Source organism: Aquila chrysaetos, chromosome 21 (genome assembly GCF_900496995.4).
Source record: "Aquila chrysaetos chrysaetos chromosome 21, bAquChr1.4, whole genome shotgun sequence".
Lineage (NCBI taxonomy): Eukaryota > Metazoa > Chordata > Aves > Accipitriformes > Accipitridae > Aquila > Aquila chrysaetos.
Window position 1 is genome coordinate 8005471 of NC_044024.1, and position 14517 is coordinate 8019987.

The window sequence follows — 14517 nt, forward strand, 5'->3', positions numbered from 1 at the left end:
TGTGATATCAAGTGCAACATGGGAGAGAGCTAAGCAGGAGCTCCTGCTCCTCTGGTGCTAACGGGAGTGCAGGATACAGCCATTTTGCCTACTTCAGAAAAGTCCTTGCCTCACAGGGAAGTCGATGGGCTCATAATGTGGACTGCAGCTGTGCGACCCGTCTCTGCAAACGCTCCTTTCCCTTGGTAATTCTCACTGTAGCTGGTGTTCATCTTGACTTATGTGAGCTTCCTGTGTGAGGACCAGTTTGTAGGCAGAGATTTGTTACTATCATCTCCTTTAATGGCTTATTGGAAAAAATATAAAGACTAATTTTTTTAATATATTTTAATTTGTTAATCTTTTATTATGCTGGAGCTAGAAATCTCTGGGGATGTAGTTGGAGAAAATAGCAATTGCAGGGCTTGCTCATGCTAGTAGCCTCTTCCCATAGGTACAATATGTTATTGCAGTGTGTCTAAGACATTATTTTAATTGGTCTGATGCAGACCTTCCCAAGATGAATGATTTGTCTTCATTTTATTACTTCGTTTCAACTTCATTACTTCATTTGCTACCTGTCATAAAAGTGGAGACAGGAAGGCCAGTGTCTGTATTGAGGATGCAGAGGACTAGTGCCTTTTGTAAATCATTCTGATGGTGGTGAACATTTTTACGTCTGTGATCTGAGCTATTGAGGAAATTGCTGCTCAACTTCTGATGAGACAGAACATAGTGCAATAAAAGAGCAGGAAGGTCCATTCTGAACAATGGGCACAAAAGTTGTGGCGTGTCAGTGGCTGTAACTTGTGGGAATGTAGGAGAGCGAAAATAAAACTTGTAACTTGTTCCTTCACTTTTTCACTTAGTATAAACTCATGTGCCCTAGGCAATGACAAATAATAAAAATAACAGTGAAGCAGGAAATGCTGCACAACGAACTACATATTCTTTAGTTCTTTTTTCCCTTTTCTTTTCCCATCTTGCCAGAAGAGGGTACAGGCAAAGCATTGCTTTTCTTTCCAGTGTCACTAAAAGCATTTAAGATTCACTGCAGTTCATTGGCCCTGCTTTCTGGGTTATATAGGTTGAACAATTTGTGAGAGCAGTTACTAAGTAAAATGAGCATTTTATTGTTGGGCAGGTAAGGTCTTTGAAGGCATGGCAGAAAGTAGTAGGTGCTATAGATCTCTTGCCTGCGTTACATGTCTTCCTGCTGTACATAGACCACATAATAGACTGCCTTCTTCCTTCTATCATTCAAAGTCACATCTAGCACCCTCAAGGACTACGTTTTTGCTCATGTTAGGTGTGTGGACTCTGAAAGGAAGGAGAATGAGTTGGATCCTCCTCTGACTTGTGCCAGGACAGCAGTGCTGGTAGTGTTCCAGTTGGAAAGGTTCCTGGGCGAGTGGTGTCAGTCTGCAAAGTTTGCTCTTTTGTTCTTATGTTCTTTCTTTCTTTTTTTCTGCTGTTCTTTCTTCCTTTCTACAAAGCTGTCAAAATTCATGATGTTCTGATTCTCTACAAGTTTGCTGTACAACTTTATTTTGCAAATTAAAACATGAAATCAATCCCCACTGTTCTGTCATACCACTTGTGTACAAGCATCTACAAATGTGCATTGACTTAGACTGCGGTAAGTTTTTTTTCTTCTGTGAGCTCACAACTGCGTATCAGTAGTGACCTTCTGTGCCATTGTTAATCTCATTCATTGTGATCAGACTGTGATCATTCCCTGTTCAGCCAAAGACCTGGATATTAGTAGTAGAAATACTTGAGATTTATTTTATTTCATTTACATGCCATGTAGCAAACTACATCCAGAACAGAAGCCGGGCTAGTTTTCTTGCAGGGAGTAGTCCTAGCTCCCCAGGTGATGTCTGCAGGACTGGCAGAGAGGGTTTACACCTACACAGTGAAAAGGGAGACCTGCTGTGGAGGAGGAAGGTGGTTCTTCTCTTATGATTCCATGAGCTGTTCCGTCCTGCCAAGAAATCCCATTTTGGGGAGATGAAGAGTGGCTTAATTTCAACTTGGACATCGTGGGTGAAACTTCAGACAGAAGTGCTAAAGGGAAGAAAATTTTGCTTGCAAATGCAAAGGGGTTCAATAGTGCATACATATCTTAGGGCATAATTCCGCTATCATGTACATCAGGGCAGGATACCAGCTTGCACCCCAGCTGTAGGAGATCAAGCTAGACAAGCAGAGAAGACTTGGTTTGCACAGACCTGGAGGTCGTTTCCTTTCTCCGCCAGTAGTTTCAGCCCTGTAGCTGCTCCTCGGCTATAGCTCCACTTTTGTCTTCCACATGTTGGCCCTTGGCATTGCCTTGCCTGGGCTCTACTCCATAAGGTGCACTGTGTGGCTGTAGCTGCACCTCCCATTTTACGCCGCGCTTGGCTCACCTACTGTTGAATTCAGCCTTTGAAATCATTCAGCCAAACAGCCTGCTCACTTTCTAGTAAGTGGATAGCATTGCTCTTTACATGGGTCTTCCTGCATGTGCTGTGTTTTGCCATAGGTGAAGCTTTCTGTCAGCCATTATTTTTCTGATGAGATGGCTCAGCATGTCCCAGACTCTGTACTTACTTGAAATCCCTATGCTGCTCGGAGCCAGAGAAACGCAGGCATTGGGGCTTTGCTGAATGTCACTTACATGGCCAGGCTGAGGCAGTGGAATTCCTGGTCCCAGGCAGCTGTGAGCTTTTAGGCTTATCCATCCTGTGTCAAAGAAGGTGTTTTGTTTGTGCATGTATGCAATGTGATGCTTCATCATCGTGTACATACAGAAGGTGTCTTTTTTTTCCCCAGTTCTATGGCATCCTGTAGACTGTATGACATTTCCGTGGCTCTTCAAGAACTTAAAAATGTTCTGTATTTTCCTAAAAACCTATCCTCTGATTCTTGCTGTTCTCATGGGAACAGGATCACGACAGCGTTCCAGAGGCTCTCATTATATTGTGCAACCATTTTGTAATTCCTGCTCGAGTTGTAATTGTGCCATTTCTTTTTCCTAAGAGCACTTTTGGCAGTGTTTATTGAAGGTGAACTTGCAAATATGTAATGTCTTGAAAAAAAATTGCCATTTACTATATAGCAAATGTCTTGTTCAAAAGCATCTTAAAGCTTAACGTGTGGATGACATTGCACGACTAAAGGCCTTAGCTAGCTGACCTTTAGCATCCCTCTAAAAATAGATCCCTTTCAACGTTGGCTCTCTTTCAGCGGCAGGTGGGGTTGTGCAATGGGTCTTCATTACCTCTGGCACTTTCTCAGTGAAGCATGTGAAAACTAGACAGGTTTTCACTGTCTCTTGTACAGTAATATCCTGCATTTCTCAGTGGAAAGACTCTCTGTTACCTTATACTTTTAAATGTCTTTAAAGAAAAGAAATATTAAACACAAAGATCAATGCCTGTACAGTTCAAAGATACACAGTATCTTTTGATGCCAGTTAATCTAAGTTTGAATTTGTTGATTTGGTTCAGCCTAATATTAACAAGAGCAGTTGAGAACTAATATTTTATAATCATCAGGGTTTATGGAAGGTAATGACAGGATCGAAAGCCCTCATTTTGAATTAAGGCATGGATTAATTAATTAATAAACCAAAGTACAAGTTCAAACTGGTAGAACTTGAACCAGAATTTCTTTTCTGTTCTTTAGGTTGTACCTAATGGCTCTTAAAAGAAACCAATAAATGTGTGAGACTTGGTTTTGTCTCTAATGATGAAAATGTATCTAGTTCCTTCTATGGCCATCTTGGGGGGGAGAAGGAAAAAAATCCAATAAAACAACAGGAGTGCTATACTTGAAAAATGAAATACACCTTCTGTTTTTAATTGTTTTGTAAACAGTGTATCAACAATGATGAGATAATTTGAAAGTGGGAGCTGTGTGATTGATGTTTCAGTGTAAGTGGAAAATTCATTCCAAACAAATGTAATGCCTTTTAATTCTTACTGAAAATGGCATTCTTCTCTAGTGCCTTCCTCTTGTCAGATTTCAAGGCTTGAACAGCTTTAGGCCTATTGGGGGTTGGTCTAGATGATCTTTAAAGGCCCCTTCCAATCCAAACCATTCTATGGTTCTATGACTATCCCCATGTTACATTTTAAACTTAATACATATGATAATTTCAGATATTATAAGACAGGTATTTGCAATAAAGATTTATTGTGAGTCTCAGCACCATAAGTGCTGTTGCTGAGCTCATAACATAATTGTACTTAGTATTATTCCAATTAATGCATGTAGTATAAAAAATAAAATTAAAAAAAAGGCAAACAAAACAAAAAGCGACTGAAAACAAAAGGATATTTTTAGGAAAATATACTTAAGTGTCACCGCAGGATTGTCTACGTTTACCAGTCTTGTTGGGGAATTTTGGAAAGCACAGTTAAACTGGGATTTAGAGTCCATGGCTGCTGCTCACATTCTGTCTCAGCAGCTGGAGTTACTGTAATTGCAATTTCCATATTGTATCTATTCAGACTCAATTAGAGTTTTGTTGCATAGTGAAATATGAATAATTTTCTGTTTCTTAATGGTGCATACAGGAGTGGGCAGGTCTAGAGTGGGCTATTTAAGAATGAAGCATCCTACTAGTTTTGACGCAAAGAGCTTCTTTCGGTCTATCTGTCTATATATTGTGTAGAGTAAAATATAGCTGGCTTGCGAAATACTACATTAGTCTTGCTAGACTGTATCAAGCCACCTGGTCCAACAACCTGTCTTCTGCAGCATTCGGGCCATGCGGAATGGCATGGCCCCTGGATATCATGGCTGGTGATTATCAGTTCGGGGATTCTGGTTTTTATCTCAAATATGTGTCATGTAGCTTCATTTATTATTTTATTTCTATAAAGAAATGTCGCATTTCTCTTCAAGCTGTGGTGAAAATGTTTCTCTTCCTTTACAGATCTGTCATTGCCATTTAGGTTTTCGAGTTATTTGCACAGGGGAGATCTATGAAAGTCACTGGCAGTACCATTTGTATCACCAATTCAGAAATTACAGTACAGGTACACCCTGTGCTTTCATCAGCAACATAGGTCAGAGAGGAGAACTTTGCCATTGTATCTTTCCGTTCTTGATTATGATAGTGCCTATTTAATGTAACTTTCTCTACCCTTTTATTGTTGTATTTGGCCTAATTCTGTTGCTTTTTTGCACAGACTTATTGATTAGGTAGGACCACTGGCTGCCTGACTGGTGGATCAATCTAATTATAAGTGAAAGAGCAAATTCATGAGAAACTAATTACAACCCTTCTGCTAGTGATACTCTATGATACTTCCCACATTCTTTTTGTATTACATGGATTTCTGAGCATGACACCTTGAAACAGCCTTCCAGTAGGAGCGATGGAATCAAACTTTGCTCTTGAATGTGATATACTGATGCGTGAAAATGAGACGAGGAAACACCAAGCAAAATTGAAGTGATAAATCACAGCAAAAAAGAAATCCCAGTGTAAATCCCTGAGTGTTCTGATACAAAATTAACCCTTATTATGATTTTTGTTTTCAAGTTATTCTTTCAGTCACGTTTTAGAAGTATTTCAACTTTGCGGTTGATACTTTTTTGAAGATGGTTGTTTTCTGTATAACAATAAATTTCTGGCATGTCAAAAATATGCCTAAAATAATCAAGTAGGAAATACGGATCACAGTCAGCTGGTGTCCTTCCTGAATGACCAGCAGTCTGCTTTTTATACTGTGCAAGTCAGCGAGGCAAAGAAAGAAGCAGATGTCGTTAGAATGACTGTGTAATAACAAATCCATGCAATTATATCACGCTGTGTTCACATTTCACTTTTTCCAGAATCAGGTCAGTTTTGCATAAAAGTTTTTATACTGCCAAAACTTGTTGTGCATCTTTTAGCTTTTTTAATTCTCCTTGGAAACACCACTTTAGAATAAACTTGGTAAAGAGCTGAAACCAGATTAGACATGCAAATAGGGAGGATACATTTATAAAGAACTTTTTAATTATACAAAAAGAATTTTGTAGCATGTTGGTTATTCTGAAGTACTTTCTATTCAGAATGCTTTCTGTTTTATAAAATTGGTTGATGGTTTGACATCTTTAAAATAAACAGACGCCCATGCTTAAGCATTTCCCTCAAGCTGAAACAGAGCCAAGAGCTGCACCACATAGCAGTGAAGTATGTCTCCTAGTCAAGCATCTCCTATCCATCCCTCTGGAGTTTTAAGTTTTAATTGTATACATTTTCTGTCAAGTTGCAGTTCTCTGGTTTGTTATGTCCTCCAGGTAACCTAATAGAGAACAATCTGTGCACCGCATAAAATAGTCTGACGTGCTCGTTATCCCCTCTTCCCTGTACAGTAGCTGCAGTCAGGTTGGATGATTTAGCAGGTCTGAGCTGGTAGGCTTTTATGTTGTAGGTCCTTCAGGTTTATGATGAAAAACTATGCTTGTTGGGTGATTTCTTTCCACTGTAAAGAGAGAGCATTAAAAGAGCATTTCAAAACTTGCGTAAGTAGCAAGTGACAGTTACCTCCACGTATGTGTGCTGGTGCTTCATCTTGGCCAGGCTTTGTTAGTCAAGAAGCAGTCGAAGGATCCAGAAAGAGCTTTCCTGACATATTTCTGGTTTCCTTAGCTGATCTCAGTTTACTGACACTCTCCTCTACGACTGAATGATTGCTTTTTTACTTCCAAGTCTTAAAATAACCTCTACTGTTGCTAGAAGAGGTTTAATAAATAGAAATAAATTAATATGTAGCATTAATTAGCACAAGATGTGGATAGCTTCTGGCTAGTAAAACGGCTTTGTCAGGGAGAACATAAAAATGGAGCAGAATCAATCACCAGGAAAAACCTTAATGTTGCTAGTGGGTGCTGGAGAAGGTTTGTCCTGCACACCCAGGAAGAACGCCGGCTGCGCAGCCCTGCCGGGTTCAGCCCTGGGTGCTGCTGGCTGTTTTGGGTGAGGTTGACAGCAGTGACGCCACTGAGCTATCGCCTGTGTCCGTGCCAGTGAGCGTGTCCGCCCTAGGGAGCCTTGTCAGCCGCGAGTTTTCTACCAAAAATTATTTCCCCCTGCTCTGGGGGAACCACCTCCAGGGGTAGAAGGTTTGTTGCTGTCTTCCTGGCTCACCCAGGTTAAATGGCTTCTGGGCTACCACTGCTGAGGAGGATAGCAGTGCTACTGGTGCTGATGCTCGGTTTTGTTCTGCGGACATTTGATGACTTGGGTATTAGCTGGAAATTTAGTAAACTGATTTCCTCCTGAAATAGGCCAATTACAAGGAGGGCTGGAGCAGGACAGCACCCATCTCGGAGGTTTGCGTTTTCTTATGCTCGCTCTCGCGCTTTGGTTTATACATTGTCCTTCATGCAGAAATCCAAGATAGCTTGAAAATTAGTTCCATATCACATGTAATTCCTAATAGTATAATTTTAAAAATCTTTACTCAAACAAATAACCTTTATGTCTGGATTTAGCACTCCCAATTGTTCCATTGTTTAATTGGCAGTATGTTTCTAAGCCAGAGAGAAAATTGACTTGACTCTTTCAGTGGTGTGATTTAGGTGGTGTGATTTAGAGATAGGTGAGGCTCCATAGGTGCCTGGAAGCTCAGGGGCTAGACTTAAAAGGTGTGGGACCTGGTCTGCAGAGTAGAGCATGCCAGCTGGAGCCAACACAGGGAGCATGCAGTGGACGGGAAAGCATTTTGGTACAACTAAGTCTGCAACCCTCTGTTCTCATTTACCTGCAAAGAGCGCAGCTACTCAACTAGAGAATTAGCAGTGGAGAGCATCGCCAAACACAGCATTGCACTGCTGCTGCATCGGTGCACGCACAGAGTTTGCTCTGATGGGCTTTTGTGCTGGCACAAAGTGCAATCCACATTACAGACAAGTCGTGAAAGGGAAGCTAAGCAAAAGCAATCTATGTGTGAGTAGATATGCTTAAAATCTGGAAAATATTTTCTATTACATACTTTGCTGATTCTTTGTTCCTTTTTTGTCCAAGTGTTGTGTGTTTCTACCCAGCCGCTCTTGCCTCATTAATTTGCTTTTTTTCTAATATGTATGTATAGACTGTAATTATTAGAAGGCAGAATGACATGTGAAAATTGCATAAGGACAGCTGAAATGTCAATAAATCTGGATTACACTTTGCTCTGCTCTTCAGCAGGGGCTTAACTCGGTTATTTTTTAAATAAGGTGTTAGTGTACATAGCTATTTAGGAATGTATTTGTGGAATGGAAGAGGGTGGGAATCATGAGGTGTGTCCTAACTTTGTGCCTCTGAAACACAAATCTGTTTTTTGATGGTAGCTCCAGTGCAAATCTTGTGTTAAAAGTTTCCATTTAGAAGGCTAATAAAAACATAGACGCTTTTCTTTTTTAAAGTATTTTTGTACAGGACTTTAATTAACTTATTCAATATTTGAATTAAGGTTAAAGTGCTTTGTTTTATATTTTCATCTTAACATCTATCGTCATTATGCATTCTACAGATGATCAAAACAAAGGAATGATTGCCATGGATGGGCAATCCAGCGTAATAATGCAAGAAGATGTCACAGAAACTGAATATAGATAGACACGAGGAAGGCAGTGTTTTTTACTGAACTGACACGGAGAATTTACAGAACTTCTCAGGGTCACAGAGTATTGCGAATAATGAAATGCGTGTCTACGCACAGAAATGATGCTCTGCATGGGAGAGCACAATGGGTGAGGGAAATATTCCCTTTGCATAACTGCAGAGCTGCCAGTGTTTTAGTTTCAGAAGTTTTCTCCTAGCCTCTGATAAATAGCTTGTATCAAAAGCATTCGTGCCTGCAGAGAAAAAAGCTGAGGAACCAGACAACTTTTTATTTTTTACTTTTTTGCTGTTCCTATTTAAAGGTTCTCCATAAATGAGAGCAAGGGTAACATCCCAGGTCAGACAAACTTAAATTAAGCTACTCTTTGATTTTTATGAAGAAATACATTCACAATGCCTCAGTGGCACAGTAGGCAGTCTTGAAGTCTTCAGTGTTTGAACTGTGGCAAGGCAGGGAAAGAGGAGGAGATGTTTTAGATGGAAGAATTTCATGTCTTCTCAGGAGGTTGTTTTGAGAACATTTGTCATTGGTCTGGTTTTTTTATAGTTTAGGGATAGGCTGGTCTGGCAGGGCTGAGGTAGCTGAAGAGAACAGAACTAATGCCAGATGTGTGTCAGTGCGATGGTGGCCTCCTGATGGATTCTCCTGGGCATCCCTGCTCACATTGCACGGCAGCATCACTGGGGCAGTTTTGACTCCTACAGAGGCTGGGCTGATTTTGCCTTTGGCAGGAGCTGCTTTGGTGGGTAGTGTGTGTAAATTTGTAACTTCATAGCAAGATGTCAGGGCTTTAGTGGTTGGTTAGATTAAAGAAATACTGATTATTTCAATTGTCCTACAGATCCTGCTTTTCTTTTGATTAGATGCTAATTGAACACGCTGTAAAGCTGAAAAGCTTCTGGGAGCAGTGAGAGACATTTAATTGAGCAAGCCTTTTAAGTTGAGGTGGGATGCACCCAAAAGCTGTGGTGTACACGGAGCCTCACGATAAAAGCGGCTGTGCAGTGTTAACGTTTCCAGCAGGAGAGGAACATGAAATAGCAGCTGTGGTGCCTACCATATCTTATTTCCAAAACCTGGCCCAGGAGAGGTGGTTTTGCTCCAGGAGACCACTCTGGGGATGTACGCGACCCCAGATGACGCTTCTGAATGCTTTATAAATATGCATCTTAGTCTGTCACTTTAGTGTAATACGGTGCGAGTGAGAGCGTAGCCGTGTGCTGTTCGTGTAGCTGTGTTACCCTGAAGTATGATCTCCAGCTGGCTGCATGTGTGTGGTGAAGAGCAAAGGAGAGAGAGCACGATGCTGCTGCTTACTTCTGCTGGTGAGGGAAAGAGGGAATTTTTGCACTAATTGTCTGTAACTGCCTGAAAGCTGATGCTGAGGAGTATGTCTAGGTATGTCTGGTGTATTTCCATCAGTCTGCTTTTGTCAGAGCAATTTGGAAGTAGGTGAAGGGAAAAAATTGCAAGCTACAGTACATTGACATAAAAATATATCACCCAATGAACAGCTTCATTTCCTAAATTGACTTTCAAATGGTAAGACACAACTATAAGTATGAAGCTCAACAGTGCAGTTCCTGGTGATGGTAGAATTCAGCAAGCTGATCCCCGGCTGTAGATCTTGCAGAAAATATGTTTGCAAAGGATTCACAGAGGCATGAAAAACTATGCTGGGTTGGCTGAGGAAGAGGAAGAGAAAAAAGCTGAATACGCTGCTTGTAGAGCTTTAGTAGGAGGGGTTCCTGTAGCATTGCAAGCTGGTAGTGGAGCTTTCTGTGCTCCTGTGCGAGGGAATCATGACAAATATTTTCTATTAGGAAAGTGGAAGTAATGACATATGTCGTGTGTGTACTTTTTGTCTGAGATGTGCATGACTGTAAAGAAACAGATGGCTCCTTTAATTCTAATCATGGGCATGTGGCTCCTCCGTTTATGAGGCTTTTACTTCTGTACAGATATTTTTCACAAATTCTTTTTAAGAGGGAAGGAAGTGAAATCACCTTACATCAACTCATTAAAAATTACCAGGAACAATAATGATTATTAGGAAGTCTGTGCCCAGCGAACTACAAATATGTTGCCTAGAGCAGACTGAAAAAAACCCCACAGACAAAATGTAAGTGCTAATTCCCAGAAGGATGTTTGTATCCTTGTATTCATGCAGGGAGCTAACGCAGCCTGGGCAGTTCTCCATCACACCCTGCTGGGGTTCCTCTCCCATCTGCACGTACTGAGCTCACATGCACCATTGCAGGGTGCAGTCCTGCACCCTGTAATACATGCTGGTGCCCGGACACCTGCAGGACAGAAGAGCATGAGAATTGGGCCTGCCTGACTTAAGCGTATTCACGTTTCTTGGGTTTTCCCACTCCAGAGTTTTCCAGTTGCTGCTTGAATGTGTTCCTGAGCATTTATTTTTGTTAAAGTGAGATGGACATGTGATTTGGATTGTGAGTTTGTCTTGGATAATATTTTTTTCCCATGGACTGAGTCTGCCCAGGAGTGATTAATGGAGAGAAGGTGGAAGTCCATAGGCCAAGGTAGGAGATGTGGTGCCTTTTGTTCTCCTCTTTCTACACTGGGGAGTGGAAACCCCTGAGACCAGGGTGATTCGGCTGTTCTGCCAGGCTGTTCGCTTTGTCCTCTGTGATCCTGTTTTCCTTTGGCTTGTGCCTGCAGAGCACTGCCTGCGGTTCTTCCTGACACCCCGGTTATTTCCTTAATGCTGAACTACCACAAGGGATGTGCTAGCACCAGTCCTTGCCTGAGGGTCACCTCAGCCCTTTTCTGTGCACCCCATAATGGTGTGCTGTAATATTAAGATATTCCTTCTGTAAGTCCTTTAGCAGGTCTATTGCTTTGAAACAGTAACTTGATACGGAGGCCATTAAAAAAATGATAATTGTAGGCCTTTATTTAACTTTTTAAACATATCATAAATAGGTTTATTCTTTTGCTTTTAGTACTTCTCTGTTGAAGAGAAGCCTTGGTTTAAACAAAATGTGTTTCCTTACTGTTCTAATGAATGTAACACTGTAATCAACCTCTTCTGGGTCTAATGGCACTCCATCAGTAACGTGTGATTCAGAGCAATGGTAATTTCTTCAATCTCACTTTTCAGTAAAGCAGATTGGAATATGTTCCTACAGCTAGAAACATAATGTTGCCGTGTTGTTTTAAGTGCCCTTCCGACAAAATGAAGATATATCCACTTTAAAATGACAATATTTAAATAGATCCTGGCTTTTAATGTGCAGGCTCAGTGGCCTGCTGATGATTTTGAAGGCATAGTTGTATTGCACGTGGTCTGCTGGTGTTTTGAACACTCTGTTCCATTTTTCCAAGAGTTTCCTTAACCCTCAGGGATGGTGTAGGCGGGGAAAATTCCTCTCAGAGTCAGGAATTGAATGTTTTTCTGTGCAGTAGTTTGGAGACTGATTGGCTTGTCTCTAACTTATTTTTATAAAAACATCCTAACTGCTATCAGTTCTTCACCATCATGAATTTTAGCCTTATACTTAATTATGCTGATACTTTCTAAATGCTATGGCAAGTGATGGTATTGAAATTAAGAGTGTTAAAAATGGAGAGAGGAAGGTGGGAAGAGGCAATTGTCCCTTTAAATTGTTTCAGTTAAGAAATGAACTTTTTCCACATTTGAGTTTTGAAGGTAGAGTTCAGTGGCATCGGGGAGAGGGAAGGAACATCCATTGGGGAGCTGAGATGTTTGGGACCTGCTGTTACAGGTTTATTTCACTTCCCTGAAGATGAAATCGGACAGACGCACGAGACAAAAAATAGCAGTGATGGAAAATGCACATTCTCTCCATCAGGCTGATTCCTGCAGTAGCACTCCTGGAAAACTAAGGGCACAGCAAGCAGGTTGTAGCCATCACCACGGTGCATGGTTAAATGCGTACTTCTTTGGGGCTCCTCAGACATTGCTAGAGGTAACTCATTGGTCAAATTCAAAGCCTGGAGTGCTAAAATACCCCTGACTTATTCTGCTTGCTCATTTCCAAATTACTGCAGAGACTGGGGGGTTTCTTCATGTGTTTCACTGGAATAAGGCCAAAGGTTTACTAAGATAATGTACAATAGTATATCTTCACTGCCCTTCTCTTGATTTCTTTCTTTCCATGTTTTAATGCCTAGCAACTCTGTATATACAGAAACAAAGCAGAAAACATTAACTAACCTAAATTATATGGATTTTCTTGGCCAGAGAGAAAGTTGAAGGAAGGTGGAACCAAGATGTGGTCACAACTTTAATAGGCATGAACAGGCAAATCTTCAGAAATGAAAACTGAAATTTAGCAGCAAATAAGAGGAACTTCTTTAAAAAAAAAAAGTTTAAAGAAAAAACTAATCACCTTGATAACAGAGTATTTATTAAAGGGAAGGTGGATTTTGAAAAGAACATAAGCTACATTGTTTTAGAGCTTATATCTGGTGCTGTGAATTTGCGTCTGGTGCAGTATTACAGCAAACATTTGCTAGTCTCCCGGACAATGCAGCTTAATTGTAAGGAGTAATTTTGAGAATATTATCTGGAGATGCTTGTGAAGCTTTGGGGCCTTTGCTCCTTCTGATCTGTAGTGCTGTCTGTGCTGAGCTCAAGGATAGAAAGCTCTCAAAAGTAGCTGAGGATTTTTCTGCTTGAGAATTTCCTTGTGCTTGGAACCCAGCTTGGTTCCTTCCGATGTTCACCTGAAGACCCCAAAGCATCAGAAAAACTTGTTCAAAATGTGGCAAGTTGAAAAAACCTTTGGACTGGCATGTGCTGGGAAGAGGATTGATGAGGGAGAAAAGCTGCAGAAAACCTCCAAGAGCCAGAGAAATCACAGGTGAATGAGGAGAGATTATGATCTCGGAAAGCGCTGAATAATTGTCAGTCCACCCATGTCGTTTATGTGCCTGTTACGGAGAATTTGGGCTCAAGTAGGAGACTATTTGAAGCGCTTGGGAGATACATCCACTGGGAGCTACCCAGGCATCCCCCAGTTGAAAATAGCTTGTGGTGGGGATATATCAAAGGGCAGTGTTGTACCAGGCTGCTGGTCCCCGTTCCCAGGTGTCAGCCTGCCGCTGATGCTGGAGCACTGGGCTGGGCTGACCCTTGTTCTGAAACGGTACCACCGCTCCTACGTGAAATGCCATCTTTCCATCTCAAAGGCTCTTTTGGGACAGTTTATCTGAATTTTATTAAACCTGTTCCATTACAACAATAGGCATCAAGGTTATAAAGATAGTGTTATAATATGGGAGGAGCAAAGATACAGTAGTCTTCCACCATCTGCTGTCACAGAAAAGCTCGTGGCTTTGGCATAGTGGTCCATGACAAGGTGGGAGGAGGCACGGTCCATCTTCTGTGTGCAGCAGCATGGGGAGGCAAGGCTGGCAAGACACGACTAGAGGATGCATGGTAACAAGCCTAGTGAAAAGAAAACCGAAAGGTTTCACAAAATGTCTGACAGCATTAGACTACGTGTTTTGGGATCCTTTGCGAAGGGGATGTGAAACTTTAAAGAATTTGTCAGTGTGATGATGGTAAAAGGGATGTGAGCTCAGACCGCCTGTGCAGGTGGCTCTGTGGAAGTGTGTAAATACTCTCTAAAATGCCGCTGCATCACTTTACTCTCTTGTAATATAGTAGTTACTAAGGAACATATTAACTATTCACATTATGATAGCAAAATAAGAAAGAGAGATTAATTATTTAGCAAGTTACTCAGGAGGCCTTCTAAATAAGAACTGAGAAAGAACGTTAAAAGTGTTTTCAGAAATAAAGATACTGGGTGAAATTCTCCTTAGTTATCTCTGAGCAATCCCTTTGAAACCCAATCACTTTCTATGAATACATGGAAGGATCTCTCTTGGGTAGTGAAGGAAAGCAAAGATGAGCCTGAGGTACAGCCTTTCTGTAAAAGACAGAGAT

The 14517-nt window shown here is 41.1% G+C and overlaps 1 protein-coding gene across 4 annotated transcripts in view; it reads left to right on the plus strand.

Moving 5' to 3' along the window:
- Positions 1-14517, plus strand: part of FGF13 (fibroblast growth factor 13) — a 267134-nt gene that overhangs the window by 98797 nt on the left and 153820 nt on the right. The window contains exon 1 of one of the 4 annotated variants that reach the window (XM_029997147.1): positions 11074-11119. The exons of the other annotated variants lie outside the window; for them this stretch is intronic. Within the exon in view, the coding sequence (XP_029853007.1) occupies positions 11089-11119 (31 nt within the window). The 5' untranslated portion in view covers positions 11074-11088. Of the gene's footprint in view, positions 1-11073; positions 11120-14517 lie in introns of those variants that run through there. 4 annotated transcript variants of the gene reach the window in all.